This window comes from Gracilinanus agilis, chromosome 1 (assembly GCF_016433145.1).
Source record: "Gracilinanus agilis isolate LMUSP501 chromosome 1, AgileGrace, whole genome shotgun sequence".
Classification (NCBI taxonomy): Eukaryota; Metazoa; Chordata; class Mammalia; order Didelphimorphia; family Didelphidae; genus Gracilinanus; species Gracilinanus agilis.
The window spans coordinates 13287476-13308056 of record NC_058130.1 but is presented as its reverse complement, the minus strand read 5'-3'; the positions used below and the strand labels follow the sequence as shown (position 1 = coordinate 13308056).

The 20581-nt window shown below is 48.8% G+C and overlaps 1 protein-coding gene across 2 annotated transcripts in view; it reads left to right on the top strand.

Moving 5' to 3' along the window:
* Positions 1 to 19524, top strand: part of ARHGEF3 (Rho guanine nucleotide exchange factor 3) — a 144279-nt gene extending 124755 nt beyond the window's left edge. For both annotated transcript variants that reach the window (XM_044685457.1, XM_044685393.1), the window contains 5 exons: positions 5740 to 5910; positions 7444 to 7506; positions 10470 to 10566; positions 10734 to 10810; positions 18956 to 19524. In XM_044685457.1, the coding sequence (XP_044541392.1) occupies positions 5740 to 5910; positions 7444 to 7506; positions 10470 to 10566; positions 10734 to 10810; positions 18956 to 19264 (717 nt within the window). In that variant the 3' untranslated portion in view covers positions 19265 to 19524. The remainder of the gene's footprint in view (positions 1 to 5739; positions 5911 to 7443; positions 7507 to 10469; positions 10567 to 10733; positions 10811 to 18955) is intronic.
* Positions 19525 to 20581: the final 1057 nt, after the last annotated feature.

Sequence of the window (20581 nt, the reverse complement as noted above, 5' to 3'; positions counted from 1 at the left end):
CCAGGCGACTCCACCTGGGCCCAGAAGAATGCCAAGAGGCAGAGAGGAGGAGGGAGGCCCAAGGAAGGTGGAGAATGGTCCCAGGGTCCAAAAGGCCAGAGGCGAGTTCTTGGAAAGATGGGAAGGGCCCACTCCCTTTGGAGAGAACAGAGAGGGGCTCCAGAGCGGCTAAGAGCAGGGCCTGGGCCTTTTCCCTTCCTTTCTCCAGGAGTTTCCCCAAAAGGAATGAGCTCCAGCCCCACTGAACTACCTCCAGTCTGGTAGGCCCGGGAGCTCCCTTCTTGGGGAAGGAGGCATTTTGCTAGAGCTCAGGACAATCTGGCTCCAGCTCGGAGTCTGTAATGTGTTCAGCCCCATCCTAGGCACAGTGAGGACTGTAGACAGACACCAGGTGGACCTCCCAAATGGAGACTTTTCCATCTGGCTCTCCAGGGTTACTGCGTAAAGCCTTGCCCTGGGCCTGAGGACTAGAGAAACGCTTATGAAATTGGAGAGTGGAATGGCAGCCCCAAGATGGTGGGCTAAGAGGTGGGGGAGAAGGATATCTGGCTGCTGTTCTGGGGAGGCTTCCTGGAGGATGCAGGACTCTAACTGGGCTCAGAAAATAGGGAGGATGTAGCTAGAACTGGCTGTGTTTGTGGAAGATTTACATCTAATTTGCTTAGAGCTTCTCTCAGGAAGTTTCCGTTGACTCTTAGTTTCCTAAAAGTCACTTCTTTTTAAGAAAAAAAAATATTTATTTTTCCCCAAACAAAATCAGACCAAGCCAACAAAACAAAACAAAACAAAACAAAACAAAACAAAACAACAGGACAAATCTGTAAACAAAAGCAGAATGAACATCATTGGTTCTTTGCTTTCTTTTGTTTTCATGCTCTCTAATTGACTTGTGACCAAAGGAGGATGTGGGGGGCCCCAGGCTCTCTCCTCTGTCTGTCAGTAGCCTCAGTGGCTCCCGTGGGCTTCCCCATCATCTCCATGTGCAGGTGTGCAGCCTCCCTCCCGCCCCCAGGCTCTGCCCCTAACCACCAGCCATAGACAGGTCCAAACCAGGCATCTGGAAAGATGGCAGCCCCTTGGCAGAAACAGACACTCAGGAAAGCTCTAGGTCCTGGGAGAAGAGAAGCACCTCAAATTTCACAAGTCCCCAAGACCCAGCACTTTTCTGAGTGCCTCTTTCTGCCCAGCGGCCGCCATCTTGTTCCAGGTTCCCTGGCTGGCATCAGAATCCTAAGAGCCGATGGGCCCTTGTCCCTCCGTCCCCTGTGCCCAGGGCCTGCCCTCCCCTCAGCTCTGCTTCTTAAAATCCTTCCTTTCGACTCTAACCTTAGCTCAGCCTTCTTGGCCTTTCCTGGCCTCCCTGGCCTCCCTTCTCCCTTCCACTTACTTTGCATTCACTTCTCCTACATTTTGTATAGATTTACCGGGAGTCTCAGCCCCCTGAGGGCAGGGTGAGTCCCTGAAATCCCCTTGCCCAGCCCTCCTGGCTCTCCTGCCTTGGAACCAACAGCACAGGATTAACTCCAAGACAGAAGGTGTGGGCTTAGAGAGGGATCTGGAAGTGTGGGAAGGAGCCCGGGCTCTGCACGCAGTGGGCACTCGATTAATGTTCCTTTTTTTTTAAAGAAAGGATGAACCTGCCTTAGTTGGTCAGTTGTGTGCCAGGCAGTGTGCCAAGCCTTGGGCACATGAGGAAAGGAAACAGGCCATCCCTGCCTTGGAGGAGCTCCCAGGCCAGTGGAGGAGACAAAAAGCCAGCACCCCTGGCTGGAAATGCAGAGGCATCCAGGGATTTGGAGTTCTAGAGAAAGCAAAGGGCTTGTCTGAGCTAACTGGGCAAGGGAATGGCCAAGTTAAAGCGACCTAAGATTCTGGGATCTTTTCTCTGTGCTGGGGGGGTGGGGGGTGGGGGGGCACGTGGCCCTCCATCAGGCTCCTGGTTCTCTGCTTCTGATATATGTGGCTGGTTTGTAAGATGAGGCAGCTCAAAGGAATGGTTGGTTTCTCCATTTTAGGGGGTGCTGGGTTGGCAGGGCAGTTCTAGGAGTGGAGTTGGAGATTGTGGATATGAGGAAGCTCAGGGAATAGAAATACTGTTATATATTGTTTTAAGACAGAAAAGCAGTAAAGGCTAGGCAATGGGGATTAAGGGACTTGCCCAGGGACACACAGCTAGGAAATGTCTGAGGCCATATTTGAACCCAGGACTTTCTGTCTCCAATGCTGGCTCTCTATCCACAGAGTCACCTAACTGCTCCCTTGGGTTCAAACCTGGCCTCCGACACCTTGGACAAGACACTTAATCCTGTTTGCCTAACCTTTGCCCTTCTGTCTTAGAATTGATATTAAGACAGAAGGTAAGGGAGAAAGAAGGAAGGAGGGAGGGAGGGAAAGAAGGAAGGTAGAGAGAGAGGGAAGGAGGGAGGGAGGGAAGAAAGAAGAGAGGGAGGGATATAGAGAGGGATGGAAGAAGGAAGGAGAGAGAGAAAGATGAAGGAAGGAAGGAGAGGGAGAGAAGGATAGAGGAAGAACGGGAGAGAGGGATGAAGGAAAGAGGGAGGGATGGAAAGGTATGGAGGAAGGAGGGAGCGCTGGAGGGACGAAGGAGGGAGGGAAGAAGGGAAGAGGAAGGGAGCTAGGTGGTCAATGACCTTGAAGGTTTAGGTCATGTTTAAGAATTGGGACTTTATTCTCTGTGTAGGAACAATGGTGGGCAATTGAGGGCGTCAAGCAGGAAGGCGATGGCACCCCTGTATTCCCTTATTGTTGGAGAAGCCATGGCTGACTTGAGTTCCAGAGCTCTGACCTGTACTAGGTGGTTAACACTACCTGGGTGGCAGCCCCCATATGATGAACCTCTAGAGAAGGGAGAACCAGCCCAGGTCAGAGCTTCCACACCACCCACACCCACCCTTTCAGCCTGGGCCAGATGGAGAGACTCAGTCCCCCCATCCCCACCCACCCCTCCACCAGAATAATATCATTGGCCTTTTTAGAGCGGGGGACAGGTGCTGTGTGCATTCCCCCACCCCCTCTAGTCTGTTCTGTGATATATAGACTCACACTTTCCCTCGACCCCTCCAGCTTTGAAGAAGTTCCTTCTTCCGTGGTAGGCTATGTGAGGAGGCAGGACTGTGAGCCACTCTGATAGCTTGGTTAAGATGCTCAAAGTTGACTTCGGTGACATGCCTGAGGAATGACTCAGGGTCACCTGCTCTCACCAAGCCTTCACTGGGTCTTCAGGGAGATTCTTGGGTCCGATAACAGCTACCTGATTTCCTGGTCACTCAGAGGTACCCAATGATTTGGGTCACTCTTTCTCTCTGGAAGGGGATGGCTTTTTTGATCGTGAGTCCTTGCAGATAACTTTGGATCACTGTGTTGCTGGGAATAGTGCTTGTTCACAGTTGTTCGTTGTATAGTGTTCTGTCACCGTGTTCAAAGTTCTCCTGGTTCTGCTTCTTTCATCCCCGTTCAATTCGTGTAAGTCTTTGCAGGTTTTTCTGAGCTCCTCCTGCTTGTCATTTCTTACAGCACAACAGTATTCCCTTACAGTCCTGTCCTCTAACTGACTCGGCCGTTCCCCAGTGGATGCGTCTCCCTCACTCTTCACATCTTTGCCCCCCTCCAAAGAGTCCCAAACACTCTTGTGCCTGGGAACAAGATGGAAGGTCAGGATTTTTAGTAAATAAGTGGAATATCCCATACATCCCAGACTCCACAGATGAGAATCAAAATTAAAATTTACCAAATGTATATTAGGTCTGCTCCAGGCCCTATGCTGGGTGCTGAGGGCACGAGGATAAACTAGAATAGCCCCTGCCCCCGAGACACTGGCCATCCGCTGGGGAAAGGGAACAAGACCCAATGTGAAGTCAGATGGGTCAATACAGAGCACATGCAAACAACTGAGTCATAACAGGAGGAAAAGAGAATGAGCATTAGAGGCCTAATGGAGGAGCTGCATCTGAGCAAGTGTGACCCAGCTAGGCTGCACCAGAACCCAAGCTGGCCCTTCCTCCTGCACGTCACACATGCCTTTCCCCCACTCAGAGGAACAGAAGAGCTTGTCTGCAGGACCGGGGGCAGATGATCACTCTGATATTTCCAGGCTTCATTTTCCATCTGCCCAAGCACCATTTGCCATTTTCCTTTTGATCGACATTTCCACCTGCATTTGCCACCTCTTGTCCATTGACCATTGCCTAGCCTGTGTGTGTGCCTGCAGTTCGCCACCCTCGGCACCCTCTGTGTAGACTTCAACTGCATTGTTTTAGCTGTTTCCTCTCTGGCTTGTTGGCCAAGCCAGCCTCCTTCCTGCCCTCTTGTAGTGGCCCCTCCCAAGGGTTGCCCTCAGGACCTCATGTTCACAGTCTGTAGGCTCTGTAGGGCTCCCCAAGTTGGCCCCTCCTGTTGAGGCTGGAAGTAGCGCCCCCCCACCAGGAGGCATTTTTCCCAACAGGGAGAGGTTGGCCAACCTCCATCCCTGCCCCCCCCCATCTTGGCTGAAGGCAAAGATTTATCAAATGCTGGGCGGATATTCTGTGGCTGAGGGTCTCATGGTGGAGCCCCAAATTTCCAGCCTAGACAAGCTGGGGAGACCCTGCCTCCAGAAAGAAGAGAAAAGGAAAAACCTCATAGGGAGGGGGAGGACTGAGAAGGGCGGGCTGTCTCAGATCTGCTTTTTGAGCTCTTTCCTGTGTCTCACCTCCCCTCACGGTCCTAGAAACCGAAACTCCAGTGGCCCCCTTCACCGCCCCAGCCTCAGGGTGCTTCCTGTTGTCGTTCTCAGGCTTTGGTCCCTCCTCAGCCCTCTGTCCTTCGCAGGGGTCCCCCAGAACCCCCTCAGATTGAGGGGCAGCCCCTTGGGGCTCACCTGGCCCAGAGGGGTCTTTGTAGATTGGCAAATCCTGCTAACGATGTAAGAAGCATGGAGTGCAGGGGCTGGAAGGGGACCTCACAGGTCATCCAGCCTGGCCATTCCCTCTGGTGGTCAGGAAGTTCTTCCTTTGCCTCCTTCCCCTCTTCAGCCCCCCCATCCTGGGTTTGCCCTCTGGGGTCTCCTACACCCTTGACTGGATCCAGCTTGCTGGGTGACCTTGAATGAGTCACTTTCCCCTGCTGGCCTCAGTTTCCTCATCTGTAACAATGAGCCAGAGAAGGAATGGCCACCCCCTCCAGTATCTTTGCCGAGAAAACCCCAAGTGGGATCGTGAAGCTCCATTGGCCCCTGGCGGCTCCCAGAACAGGACTTTCTCCATCTTCATCCCTCCTTCTTCAGCACCCGCAAGGGCCGGCTGGGGTCCCGAGGGGGATCCACCCTCTTCCCCCCCAACTTCGTGCTGTGCCCTGATCCATTCGTGCCCCCCCCCCTGCCCCCTAGAGCCAGGCTCCTTGCAGGCAGTCCTTGTGTCCCCAGCCCTGGGTGCCCCGTCCTGGTCCTGATGGCCGCCAGAGGCTGCTGCATAGGTGGGGTTCCCGCCTACAGAGACTCTGAAACGAAGGCCCTTCCGGAGCCTTCACTCCTCTCCCAGCCGCTTGGGGGCTCCAGGGAGGGAGGGGAGGCCGCGGCAGGCCCTCCGGCAGGCTCTGTCCCCGGCTCTGGCGTCTGGGCTCCGAGACCCGCTCTGTGCTAAGACCAGGGGCCCGAGGCCTCGCCCGGTGTCTGGAGCGCATGGCGGGGCTTGACCTCCCTCCCGCAGCGGCCCTGACCCGTCATGGTTCTGTCTTCTCGTTTAGCGCTCCATCAGCTTCCGCAGCGACAGCCGCCCGGACATCCTCGCGCCGCGCCCCTGGTCCAGGCATGCGGCTCCCGCCAGCACCAAGCGCAGGGACAGCAAGCTGTGGAGTGAGACATTCGATGCCAGCGTCAATCAGATGCTCACCTCCAAGGAGATCAAGCGGCAGGAGGTGAGAGGACCCCGGAGGGAGGAGTCTCTGCCCAGGGGGCGGGGTCTCCGCTCAGGGGGAGGAGTCACCACTCAGAGGGCGGAGTCTTCACCCAGAGGGAGGGGTCACCGCTCAGGGGGAGGGGTCTCTTGCTCAGGGGGAGGGGTCTTTGCCTCTAGCCCTGCCCGGAGGGGAATCAGAACTTTCCCACCCAAATAGGTAATGGATTGTTAAAATCCCTTGTTTTCATTTAAATAGTGAGTTTCTCAAGTACATTTAAAAGGATTGATTTTTTTCAAGTAGAAGAGGGTTAAAATCATTTCATTTTTCACTCTATAAAATGATTATTTTTAACCCTCTCCCTTCTGTCTTAGAATCAGTAATTGTGTATGAGTTCCAAAGCAGAAGAGTGGTAAGGGCTAGGCCATGGAGGTTAAATGACTTGCCCAGGGTCACCCAGCTAGGAAATGTCTGAGGTCAGATTTGAACCCAGGACCTCCCAACTCCAGGCCTGGCTCTCTGTTCACTCTGCTGCCCCTGTTAGTGTTATTTTTAAAAGACATCCACAGAAACTATGTTTAAAAACAAAAGGATAAAATAAAATAAAATAAAAATCAAGAGACCCTGGAGAGACAGTGATTTCAGAATAGAAGTAAAAGATGCCCCCAAAGCCTGGTGGAAAGATCAGGTTTTCCGGTTTGCCTTCCGTCCATCCACTCCCTTCACTTGCTTCCCTGTCATTTCCGCCCACCCTCTTCTAGCTTATGATTTTCCAGCCCCAACTGGCTGGGCCAACTTGGAGTGGAGAATTCAAATCCTGCCTCAGAGTTTTATTAGATGGGGAAGCCTGAGCAGGTCCCTTAGCTCTTCTGTGCCTCAGTTTCCTGCTCCATAAAATGGAGTGTCTGCTGGCATTTTTGGCCCTGGAGGATTTCCTCAAACACTAAGACGCTGAGGGATTGCCTGAGGTCCTTTTACTCCTGAAAGGGAGCTGCCTGTGATCGTGGTGATGCCTGCTCAACACAGCGTGTGGTTTAGAAATGAAGGCCTTTATTTGGTCACACCGGGGTGGGGGTGGGGGGCCAAAAGGAGCCGTAGAGATTTTGTGGCCCGGCTCTTCTCCCATTTTACAGAAGAGAAAGATGTGGCCTGACACACACACACGTCAGCAAGCATTTATTCAGCGCCTCTATGTGCTGGGATAGAGGGAGGAGAAAAGGCCGTCCCTGGGGGAGACAACCCGTGGCCCACGTACAGGCACAGGATGGCTAGACAGGATAAATGACAGATTGGCCAGCCAGGGGATGTGCTAGCCATAAGAGGGACTGGGAAAGGCTTCCTGGAGGCGATGGGTTTTTGCTGAGACGTGAAGGAAGCCTGGAAGTAGAGGTGAGGAGCCAGAGCACCCCAGGCCTGGGAGAGATCCAAGAGAAGGCCAGAGGGCAGGATCAGAGTCTGGCCCAGAGCCCAAAAGTGCTGAGCCCCAGCCAGAGTTGGGTTTAGTGAGAGACAAGAAATGAAAATGCCACGGAATTCCTTTTTCTTTTCTTTCAGGCAATTTTTGAGCTTTCCCAAGGAGAAGAAGACTTGATCGAGGACCTGAAATTAGCCAAAAAGGTATTTTTCTTTAAAGAGTTGAACTCTCTTGGTGGCTTTTCTATCCGCTTAGCTTTTTTCTCGTTTGTGAACCGAGCGACTCTGAGGCAGATCTGAGAGCACCTCATGACTAAAGCTGTAGCCTAAAGAGGAGAAAGGCCCACCTCCACCTCCAGCTCATACCAAGGCCTTGTGGGGACAGCCAAAAACAAGAAAGATGAGCTGAGAGGGGACCCTCTGTGCTGGACCCATGAGAGAACTGGCCTCTCCGTCTCTGTAACTACAGCAGGGTCCAGAGGGAAAGCTGGCTTAATGCCCCAACTGTGTTTAGCATCTCTCCTATAGATCAGGGGTTCCCTACCGCCCCCTTTCCAGAAAAAATATTACTTAGCGTCCCCTGTCACATACTATCACCGTCCCCAAATGCACCTGTGGCCATCACCGCTTTCCTGGATTGCTGTAGCACCCACCAGGGGGCGCTGGCGCCCACTTTGGGAATCACTGCTATAGACCAATACTGTACGGTGTTGTGAATGGATGGAGAAGGAGGGAGGAAGATGGATAGTGAGTGAGTGGATAGATGGATGCATGAATAATGCATAAATAGATGAATAGACAGATAAATGGATAGAGAGTCGAGTCATTAAATGATAGTGAATAGGTAGATAGATGGTAATAGATGGATGGATAGATGAATAGATGAATAAACAGTGGATGCGTCATTAAATGATAGTAGATGGATGGATGGATAGATGATGAATAGGTAGATGATAGTAGATGATCGATAGATAAATAGATGAATAGACAGATAAATGGACAGATAGTGGGTGTGGATTTTAAAATTAATATTCAGTAACTTAACAATTAAATATAAATATTATATTTTGTAAAGTCTTATTAATAATAAACTAACATTAAAAAAACCTAGAAGGAACAGGGGCTAAACTCCCCCAGCCTGCTCCCAGGAGCAAAAGAGAAAGAAGGAGTTACAGCCAACTATAAAACAATAACGTGACCACACAAACATGGAGGCACAGGAGAGATTAACGGGAATTTTGGGAAAACTAAGGGACTTCTGGGGGATGAAGTCCAAGTTTCAAAATCTACATTTATACATGGATGAGTCATTAGATAATCATGGATGGCTGGATGGGCAGATGAATGAATGGAGAAATAGATAGTGAATAGGTAGATAGATGGTAACAGATGGATAAATAGATGAATAAACAGATAGTGGATGAGTCATTAGATGATAGTAGATGGGTGGGTGGGTGGATGGATGGATGGATGGGCAGATAGATGGATAAATAGATAATGAGAAGGTTGATAGATCATAGTAGATGGATGGATAGATAGATAAATGGATAGATAATGGATGAGTGATTAGATAATCATGGATGGAGGGACAGATGGATGATCGTGAGAAAGTAGATAGATGAATAGTAGATAAATAGATAGTGAACAGATGGATAGATGGTAGATAGATGGATAGGTAGATAGATTAAGAGACAGATGAATGGGCAGATTGTGGCTAGATGGTTAGATGATAGTGGATAGATAAATATAAAGGGAGACGGATGATAATGGATGGATAAACAGACATGGATGGATAGATGGGGTGGAGGGAAGAAAGGAGAGTGCGTTAATGAGGTGCTTATATGTACCAGACCTGTGCTGAGCCCTGGTTTGGAGCGTGTACATCAAAAGAAAGACATTTCCAAATGGGAGAAAACAGAACCAGAAAGAGAGAGGGGGAGAGTCGTCGAGGTAGAGGAGAAGTCTAGGACTGAGTTTGGACATGAGGGAAATAGTGGTTCTCACACAGGGATTACCCATCAGGAGGGCAGAACCTGAGGTCTGAGGCTCCTTCTTGGGAAGACAGAGGAGAGGAATATGGCAGGCACCATGTCTTGTGTACATTGCTGTGTGTCTAAGCCTAGGGTTGGGGATTGGGACTGGAGGCGTCTCTTTCCAAAATGAAGACCATAATTGAGCAGCTCAGACGCAGACCTGAATCAGAAGCTGGGTTCTTTCTAGGTGAACTTTGGAATCTGATTTCTGCCTCTCGTCCTCCAGACACCAAATACTGTTCATTCTTCCTTCCAAAGAGATCTCCTGTCTTTCCATTCCCACTCTCAATAAGTCAGAGCAGAAGAAAATCTGGAGCCCTGAGGCCAAATCCCAGTTGTTTGTACTAATGACCTTGGACTTTCCTTCTCTGGGGTTCTTTCTTCTTCCAAGTTGGTCAGACTAGAGGAGCTCTGGGATCCCTTTTGGTTTGACATATTTGTTCCCTTGTCACCTCATTTCTGGTCTCCTCTTAACTGAGGTTCCTGCCACCCGAGGCTTCTCTTCATCTGTCCCCCAGGTACCCATGGGGCTAATCTTGCCCAGACACCCTTTAGATTGTCACTTCCCATCCTCCCCTTCAGGAGCTCTGCATGGCCTGCAGAATAAAGTTCAGACTTCTTACCTTGGCATTCAGTGCCCTCCACCCTCTACTACCTGCTATCCAACCTCACATGGAACCTTTGAAGGACCCATAAAGGTCATTCCTTCTGGAATTGCTTCCACAGCATCCTTCTTTGCAAGTTTCCCGGCAGATCCAGCCTCTCCTTGGGCCCCCAGAGGGCTGGCGGCTGGTTGCATGAAGTCCTCGTCTCGAGCTACCCCCCTCTTCTTCCCAGCCTTCCCTGGCTAAAAGAAGAGAAGTGTCTCCTCTGATCCTTATTGCTGTCTGGTTCCCCGAGCCCTGGATGAGTCACATCTTTAGTCAAGTGTGACATCTCCTCTGCCATGACCCTCATCTACCCTTTAAATCTTTCATTGTGCTCTGACTTTGCCCTCGTCCCTGGAATGTCTCAGAAGCTGAGAGTATCTTGACCTTTAAGAATCAAAAAAAAAAAAAAGCTTACGATGTCTGGTTCACAGATTTGTTTCCGTGAATTTTAAGCGTATCCTTCTCTCTCACCTTGTTTTCACAGGCCTATCATGACCCCATGCTTAAACTCTCCATAATGACGGAGCAAGAACTAAACCAGATTTTTGGAACCCTGGACTCTCTAATCCCTCTGCACGAAGGTGAGCTTGGCTTCCTGAATACGTCAAGGCATGTAGACCTAATGAAGTAGTGTTAGAACCAGTCCAGACTTGGTTATGGAGTAACGTGAGCAGCCCAGGCCTTCCTTCCCTCTGCACCCATGTCAGGCTAGGTAACGAAGGCGTGTTTTCTTTTTTCTCCGCCCTAGATCTCCTTAGTCAGCTTCGAGGAGTCAGGAAGACGGACGGATCTACTGAGCATGTTGGTCCTATCCTAGTGGGATGGGTAAGAAAGCTTTCTTGAGTTGGAGTTAAAGTTGGATTTTTTTTTTTATTATTTTTAACCCTTGTACTTTGGTGTATTGTCTCATAGGTGGAAGATTGGTAAGGGTGGGCAATGGGGGTCAAGTGACTTGCCCAGGGTCACACAGCTGGGAAGTGGCTGAGGCCGGGTTTGAACCTAGGACCTCCCGTCTCTAGGCCTGACTCTCACTCCACTGAGCTACCCAGCTGCCCCCTAAAGTTGGATTTTAATCTTTCTTTGAAAAAAAAAATATCCTAACCTTCCATCTTGGACTCGATACGAAGTATTGGTTCCAAGGCAGAAGAGAAGTAAGGGCTGGGCAAGTGGGGGGTTGTTAAGTGGTTTGCCCAAGGCCGCACTAACAAAATTGAGACCAAATTTGAACCCTGGACCTCTTTGTCTCTAGGCCTGGCTCTCTATCCATTGAGCTATCCAGCTGCCCTGATTTTAATCTTTCAATCAAAGTTTCTATTTATTTGTGTTATTCCTTTCACCTTCATAAACCTAATTATTTTCAAATTAGGGAAAGATAATAATTTTCAAATAAAAATGAAGATAATATTTAGGCCGGTTCTCCACTTACTGCAAGTGCACTCTTTTTAAGATTATGTTTGTTACAATTAGTAGCTAAGTTTATTTTTTTATTGTGTTGCATACTCCAACTGTAGGCTTTCGTGGCATAGGCTAAATCTAAGTTCCTTCAGCCTTCATCAGATGGGTGGGCTCATTTCTGGGGCTGCACAGCTACCCCATCCCCACCTTCTCCTCCTCCACATTCATCCAAAGAGTGGCCGTGCAGCATGTAGGTCCTGGCCTGGGGTGGGAAGCAGGGGCTCTTTCCATCTTGTGATGACCAGTCAGTGACCCACTGGCCATCCATCAGTTAGCCTTGGCCCCTACCTTAGGAGCGGCCCATCCCCTAGACCAGTGATTCCCAAAGTGGGCGCCATCGCCCCCTGCTGGGTGCTCCAGCGATCCAGGAGGTGATGATGGCCACAAGTACATTTATCTGTCCTATTAATTGCTATTAAAATTTTTTTAAATTAATTTCCAGGGGGCTAAGTACTATTTTTTCTGGAAAGGGGGCAGCAGGCCAGAAAAGTCTGGGAACTGCTGATCTAGACCTTCCAATGAGATCACGTTAGGAAAGTACTTTGCAAACCCCAGAGGGCTACCTCGGTGCCCCCAGAGGGAGTATTTCACAAAGAAAAGTCTTGCCTGAAGAGAGTGCCTTCCTGCAGTGTTTTGTAGGGGGTCCCCACTCCGAATTCTGCTAGCTAGACCCGAACTCAGTGACTCTTCTGTGTAAGACATGGACTACGGGAGGTGATGGGGACACGATGCAAATGGTGCTTACTGAGCAGCGATTGGATTAAGTTGGGCTGGACTGGCATCTTTTCTGTTGTGCTTTGGGCATTCTCCCTGGGTTGCCCATTCTTGTCTTCAGTTGCTCCAGTCCTCCCATAAGCTCTGAAGGGGACAGTCGGGGGGGGGGGGGGGCCACTCATCAAGGCAGACCATTTTAGTATCTGAGCCGAGGTGCCTCCAGGATAGCCAAAGGCTTAGTAATATTCCAGGCTGAATAATTCAGGAAGCAGGCCTTAATATTTCAGGAAAACTCGATTCATCTTGTATTTTTGGCTTTTCTTTTAATATGAGCCATCCTCAGTCCTTTAACTTCTTCATTCCATGTTAAAAAAAAATTCCTCCAAAGAAGAACTAGCCTCTTGGACAAAGGCAGGTCTCCAGGGCGTCGAAGGCGGGTTCTGGGCCTTGACAAAAAACTTTCTTGCCTCATGGGCCACTTCGGGTGTGACCAAGGACTCCCCAATATGGCTTGGTGGGCCGCCTTTCTCCTCCACCCTTTCGACCCAGAAGGATCCGACCGATGAGAACTTACTTTTGATAGAGCAGGAATGTGCTGGGGACTCTCTAGCTTCTGTTAACGGGGAAGTGTTGGTTTGCAGTTTATTCCAGATCAGAAGTGTAGACGCTGTCATATTAGAAACATTTGTTTCTTTTCATTCTTTCTTTTTTTAAATAAACCCTTACCTTCTGTCTTGGAGTCAGTACTGTGTATTGGCTCCAAGGCAGAAGAGTAGCAAGAGCTAGGCAATGAGGGTCAAGTGACTTGCCCAGGGTCACACAGCTGGGAAGTGCCTGAGGCCAGATTTGAACCTAGGACCTCCCGTCTGTCTCTAGACCTGGCTCTTAATCCACTGAGCTACCCAGCTGCCCCCTTGTTTCTTTTTTTTAATGTTTCATCAATTAAAAATCTATTTTCTCTTACTCTTGCTCCCCCAATAAAAAGAAAGAAAATCAGAATCCTTGCAGTCCTGGGAGTCATCTCTTTAATAAAAGCTTGCTGATTGAATCACTCTGACTCCAGTGGCCCAATGGCTCAGCTTTTAAGGAACTGCCTTGGAGTCCCAGAAGACTGTTTAAGGCCCCCCCTACTATAGACTGGCTCTGTGATCTTGGGCTCTAGAGGTCTGGGCAGCCTCTGAGGCTCCAAGTTAAAGAGAGGGCCCCACATCTGTACTGGGAGCGGGCGTTCCCCAGAGCCACAAAATGGCGGCTCCAATCCTTGTCCCCTATAGAAACTGAACAGCAAGTCCATGGGGGCAGGGCCCCGGCATTCCACTGGGAACCCATCGAGGAAAGGAGACTCCCCAAAAAGTCTGCCACCTGCCTGTCGTCTGGCCTGTCCACCACGAGGAGGACGCTAACATTCCACCGCTGGCCACCTGAGCCACCCCTCGGGACAAACGGCCCTTGGACGAGCGGCCGAATGGCCTCCCTCTTTCAGCTGCGGATGTGCTCGTGAGAACTGTACACAGAGGCACAAATGTTTGAGGTCTGGAACAAAATCAGCGTCTCGGGGAGGTGCTAACGGAGGACCCTTCTCAAAGCCCATTCAGCCTGGGAAAGATTGATTTATTTCCTCCCCTTCCCCCCGACCCCCAAAAGAAAGAAAAAGCTATTTTTCCCTCTCAAACAAGTGGCCCTCCGAGGTGGGCCGCCTGGACCTTTTCACCTCCAATAGCTCAGCTACTTCACTTTGAGATGTTAAAGAAAGGGATGCAGGGGGATTGTTTCGTCTTCCACATAAGATGCTTCTCAGGCCTCTGGGCTGGAAAACAGCTCATTTGAATGAGAAGCACCCTACAGAAGCAACTTTTGGAGCAGGTACAGAATGCCAAGTCTAGAGTCAGGAGGTCCTGGATTCAAATCTGGCCTCAGACACTTCCTAGTTGTGTGACCCTGGGCAAGTCACTTCTCCCCCATTGCCTCGCTTTTACCTCTCTTCTGCCTTGGAACAAATACTTAGTATTGATTCTGAGAGAGAAAGTCAGGGTTTAAAATAAGAAACAACTAGGTGGCTCAATGGATAGAGAACCAGGCCTGGAGACAGAAGATCTTGGATTCAAATTTGGCCTCAGAAACTACCTAGCCATGAGACCCTGAGCAAGTCACTTGACCTCTTTTGCCTAGCCCTTACCATTCTTCTGGCTTAGAAGCGATACTAATTCAGAAGGGAAAAGGTTTTTAAGAAAAAAGAGAAGCGGCCACTTTCCAAGTAACTTGTGTCTGCCCTAAAATTCTAAAAGCTCCAAAATAATGTATTAGTTCTCTAGGACAAATTCTTGGGTAATTTAATTTCTAATTAAATTTTAATACCTGGAAGAGAGACAGGAAACATGGACGCCAGAAATGAGATTGGTCTGTGTCTCTGCCCCAGCTTGGTGGAATGAAGAATCTTCTTTAATCCACTGGAGAAGGAAATGGCAAACCATTCCAGTATCTTTGCCAAGAAAACCCCTAGAAAGTCTGGTCCATGGGGTCCCAAATGGGAGACCGAGGCCCAGGCCCACTCAAGGCAGACAATACCAGAAGTCCCGTGACATGGCAGCCAGCTTTCTCGACATCTTCTATGAAATGAAGGGGTGGGAGTGGATGACCTCCAGCCCGAGATCTAGTCTCTAATAATAAAACCTACATTTATATTAGAGAATGACTGGGATGATCCCCAGGTCCCCACACCCCGCCGGGTCTCCCTTACGACTGACCTCAGCCAGGCCCTCCGCCTGGGGTCCCCAGACTTACTTCGTTAATATTCGATCATCGATTTCTCTACAATTGACTTTCTCCATAATGCCGTCTATTTTGAATCGGGCATTTACAGACATTATTCTTGTATCATTCGTGACACAAAAAAGATGAAGAATCCCTGACCTAGGGGTGGGGGGAGGACCCTGAAAGAAATAGTCTCCCCCCCCCCCCCGCCCAAGCCCGAGTGGATCTGGTTTGAAAATTCCCTCTTAGAGTTCTTTGGCTAGTAAGTGTGTGTGACCGCTCACGGGCACCAGAACCAACATTGGGAATGTTCTTCTCCCTTTGAGTCACTTCACCAACCCGGGACGGAGTGCCTCGTGTATTCAGGATGCGCCTTGACCTCGTGCTGGCCGCTACGGGGGCAGCAGCTTCCTGACGTATAAAAAATGCCCCTAATGTGAGGATGGCAGGGGGCCCCCCAAAGAGTCGGAGGCAGCTTAGCCTCTTGGGTTCTGTGGGCCCAGCAAACAAGCAAACCTGCCAAGTGTGAAAACAGGATTAGAGGCAGACTTGGTTGCCATGGCAGCCTGGCCAGGGATAATGGAGATTCCTGGTACAATTGGGCAGTCAGCAGTGATGGGGAAGTGGCGAGGGGGGGTGGTCCCTGGTTAGGTTACATCCTCCAGTTACTGCTGATTGGTTTCTGTAGAATGAAAACACTGGGCATTTCCAGGTCTTTGATAAAAGAGGAAGCGGGGACTAAATTAACTGGGCCTGAGGCCCATTTTAATTAACCTTGATCTAAATTACCAGTAAGCAACCAGCACTTGAGTGATTTTCTTTTTCTTTTTCTTTTTAAAGCAAACACCAATTTTAGCCCAACTTTTGGGGGAATCGTGCCAGAGAAGAGGTTCACCATCCTCGGTAGCACTGGGTGGGTGGGCAACGCTTCATGTGTAGTGAAAGAATAAAAATATATTCCCTATAACAGTAGAGAACAGGCCCCTTATAACAAAATGTCTAGAGTTTCACTTGTTTCCTCAACAAATAATTTTTTTTTTAAACCCTTAACTTCTGTGTATTGGCTCCTAGGTGGAAGAGTGGTAAGGGTGGGCAATGGGGGTCAAGTGACTTGCCCAGGGTCACACAGCTGGGAAGTGGCTGAGGCCGGATTTGAACCTAGGACCTCCCGTCTCTAGGCCTGACTCTCAATCCACTGAGCTACCCAGCTGCCCCTAAATAATTTTTTTTAATGTGAATTGGCTGGGTTTCCTTTGGAGTTACAGCCTCTGTATATTATTCATTCGTATATCAGATATTTTTAGGCCAGGCTCTGTGCTTGAAAGCTGGGGATTCAAGTAAGATACAAAAATAAGCATCACATTTAAACAGTGACGTCAACCATTTTCTACATTTTTACTTGTGGAAAGTGGGATCGTCTCTTTCAGTAGCGAGCCTCTGGCACACAGTAGACCTTCAAATAATTGTTGATTAATTTCACAGCTACTAGAATTATTAAAAATTAATCTTATTTTTTAGGTAGAATTTTTTTAAAGGAGCCGGGTAGGCTCCTGTATCTTAGAGCTTTGTCCAAAGGGGGTACTCTCAGACTGCAAATATGATTCATTAGGACCATCAATCCTGGCTGTCAGTCACTTGAAAGAACAGGGTCTGGTATAATGACCGATGGGTGTTGCCCAAAGAATGATGAGGAAATGTGGCAGGGAGAGAGGGGCGCATCCAGGATTGAGAAGGGCCCTGAGGCCATGAATATATAAGGTTGAATGGGGGGACATTGGGCCAGGAGAAGAGTTTTTCACTTGGGAGTGAGATTGAGAGAGATCTCTGGCCCCCCAAGGCTTCCAAGTAGGAGTAGCAGGTGGAAATTGCAGAGGCCCATTCCGGCACAATGCCAGGAAAACCCTCCTAACGACTGGAGCTACCCAGTCTGGTTGGGCTAACTGGGCTGCCTCAGGAGGGAGGGAGCTTCAGACTGGGCACCCACTGTCAAGGGGGAGTAACAGAGCTACTTTTCAAGAATGAGTTTGGCGAGCTCCCAGCAAGGAGAACTTCCAAAATTCTAGCCAGTTCCCAAAATCCCACAGTCCTGTGACGGAATCTGTCAGTTCCCCCACAGCTGCCAGGATTGCTTGGCCGCCATGTTTGAGGAGAGCTTGTATGTATCCGTGTAACAGATCGGGGCGTGTCTGCGAAGTGGCCATTTCATTGGAAGACGGGGAAATTAACATGCCCGGCAGGCCCTTTGGAGTCACAGACCTTTCTGCCAACAGTCACTTCTGAATGCTTCCTCCATCTGCATTTTCTCTGCTGATAGCTTTGCCCCCAGTTTTTCGTACTTCACCATCCCACAGATCCTCGGTAACTTTTAGACTCGTGTTAGAGCATCCCGGGGCCTTGGCCGTAGGATCATCCGTGACTCCGGAGGAGGTTGTAGGTGGCTTTGCTTAACTACGTTAGTGGATGACAGAAAGCTAATATATCAAATAGCCCAGCTGGGCTACAAAAGATCAGTGCCTTTGAAGAGGCAGGTCTCTTCTGTGATATACAAGAAGGATAACTGCAGAGCCTTACGCGCGGGTTCAAGAAATTAATTGCTCAAATAAAATTGAGGAGACACAATTAGCCCATAGTTCATGGGAGAAAGATCAAGGAATTATTCAGAGAGAAAAATCCTTGGATTTCAGTCACCTAATCCAGCTGCCCTCTCTTATAGGCGGACAATAAACAACAGGAAATAGTATATTCTATGCCATCGATGAACAAATGAAGTGTTTTTTAATTTTTCTTCTATGATCCTACTAGTTAATATAGCAATTGTATACATTGATTTTTTTTAAACCCTTACTTTCCATCTTGGAGTCAATAGTGTGTATTGGCTCCAAGGCAGAAGAGTGGTAAGGGTGGGCAATGGGGGTCAAGTGACTTGCCCAGGGTCACCCAGCTGGGAAGTGTCTGAGGCCAGATTTGAACCCAGGACCTCCCATCTCTAGGCCTGGCTCTCCATCCACTGAGCTACCCAGCTGCCCCCAATTGTATACATTATTAATTCTAATTAATATGACAATCTCATCATTTTAAAGCAAAATTGTAACCCAAATCTTTGTGGCTATGGGCTACCTTGTAAGTTCCTTAGAAAAAGATTTCTTATGATTTTATTTGTATAATTGATAACATATTTTTTGACTTCCGAATGAGTGGGAAAGGGGCAAGAGGGAGGGAGTTTAGAACTTCAAATTTAAAAATAAAGAATGTTTAAAAAAAAAAAAGAATAGAAAAAAGGTTTGTTAGCAAGAACCCAATGAAAATGGAGGACCTGAATCAAGCAGACACATTTTTGATATCTGAAGATCTTAAAGTGGGTCACGATGTAGAATCGAGATCATGCCTTTGGCTTGTGGTCAGATCATTCGACTCGTGAGGGCCAGGAACTGGCTGGTGTTGGCTCAGCTTTGTATCTCCCTTGGTGCTTAGCACAGTGCACTCTGACGATGATAACTGCTTAATAAGTGGCTGTCAGGTGTTGCAGATAATACGACCCAGTCAGCAAACTGTAACTGCTATAAAAATGATGTTTAAAAAAAGGGCACTAAAATACCCAATTGGGAAAACAATATACTCAATAAAAAGAAGTTTTTTAAAAGGTCATTAAAGAGGGGGCAGCTGGGTAGCTCACTGGATTGAGAGGCAGGCCTAGAGACGGGAGGTCCTAGGTTCAAATTCAACCTCGGACACTTCCCAGCTGTGTGACCCTGGGCAAGTCACTTGACCCCCATTGCCCACTCTTACCACTCTTCCACCAAGAGCCAATACACAGAAGTTAAGGGCTTTAAAAAAATAAAATAAAATAAAATGGGTCGCACCTCTCCAGCTAGATTGAATTAGAGAGCATTTTGCAGGCGTTCCATACAGGGGTCTATCATTACTCTGGCTAAGTTGGCTAACTGGCCCTGGTGGTGGGCTCTCTCGGCCCGAGGGGCAGCCTCTCCTGTTTGGCCTCGGATACTGGCCTCCTTCCTTCTCCAACCCTGTTTCTCCTTCTTGTCCTCACAGCTGCCTTGTCTCAGCTCCTACGACAGCTACTGCAGCAACCAAGTAGCTGCCAAGGCATTGCTGGATCACAAGAAGCAAGACCACCGCGTGCAGGATTTCCTTCAGCGCTGTTTGGAGTCTCCCTTCAGTCGGAAGCTGGACCTGTGGAATTTCCTCGACATCCCCCGGAGTCGGCTTGTGAAGTACCCATTACTTCTCAGAGAAATACTGAGGCACACTCCAAACGATAACCCAGACCAGCAACACTTGGAGGAGGCTGTAAGTTTGGTTGAGATCCAGGGGGTTGGGGGGTGGGAGGAGGCACCATGATCATTCCTCAGTGGACCCAATGGGATTGTGGGAATAGTGTTGGCCTGTTAGAGAGGAGGCCTGGCTGCAGGGTCTAACTATGACCAGTAGATCCAGTGAGCCTCTAGTTCTTCTTTGGTCAAGTAAGGGGATACCAATTAGGAAACTGTTTTAATATCCAGGTATGAAGTCATAAGGGACCAAACTTGAGTGGAAGGAGAGAAAAGGGTGAAAAGGAAAGAAGGAAGGAAGGAAAGGTGAGAGGGAAAGAAGGGAGGAGATAGAAGGAAAGGGGAGATGGAAGGAAAGGTGGAAGAAAGGAGAAATAGAAGGAAAGATGAGATGGAAGGAGAAAGGGAAAAAGGAAGCAGAGATGGAAGGAAGGGAAGACAGAAGGAGGAAGGAAGCAGAGGTAGAAGGACAAGGAAGAAGAGATGGAAGGAAAGAAGAAAGATGGGAGAGAAAAAATGGAGGTAGAAAATGTACATGCGAGATAACCTGGCTTGATATGTCTAGGAAGCATGGTGAATACATGAAGCTAAGCAGGATAAATCCAGAGCTGTTCAGACAAAGCCCAAGGTGGTTTTGATGGGAACAGAGACCATTTTTCTGTGGGGAATGACTGGAGATGATGGACCAAGTGAAGCCAGCATAAATGGCAAGACCAGTAGGATTTTCCAGCTACTTGGATATAGGGAGCCAAGGAGTGAGGGGAATGCCAAATGGGTAGATTGCTGGGTCTGCAATCAGGAAGGTCTGAATTCAGATCCTGCCTCAAACACAGCTGGGTTCAAATCCTGCCTCTGCCTTAGTTTCCTCATTTGTAAAATAGCACCTGCCTCCTAGAGTTTGTTGTGAAAATCAAAAGCAAATGAGAAAAGATCATGTAAAGCGTTTCACGAACCTGAAAATGCTACATAATTGTTATCCTTTATTATCTTTGCTGCTGTCTTGATCTGGTTGAATGGCCCAACCCTGAAGGCAGCTTTAAATAGAGGCTTCTCAACTCTGAGGTATCACCTCACACCTAGCAGATTGGCTAAAATGAAAGAAGGGGAGAGCAATGAATGTTGGAGGGGATGTGGCAAAATTGGGACATTAATGCATTGCTGGTAGAGCTGTGAACTGATCCAGCCATTCTGGATGGCAATTTGGAACTATGCTCAAAGGGCTATAAAAGACTGCCTGCCCTTTGATCCAGCCATACCATTGTTGGGGTTGTACCCCAAAGAGATCATAGATAAACAGACTTGTACAAAAATATTTATAGCCAGGCTTTTTGTGGTGGCAAAAAACTGGAAAACGAGGGTATGTCCTTCAATTGGGGAATGGCTGAAC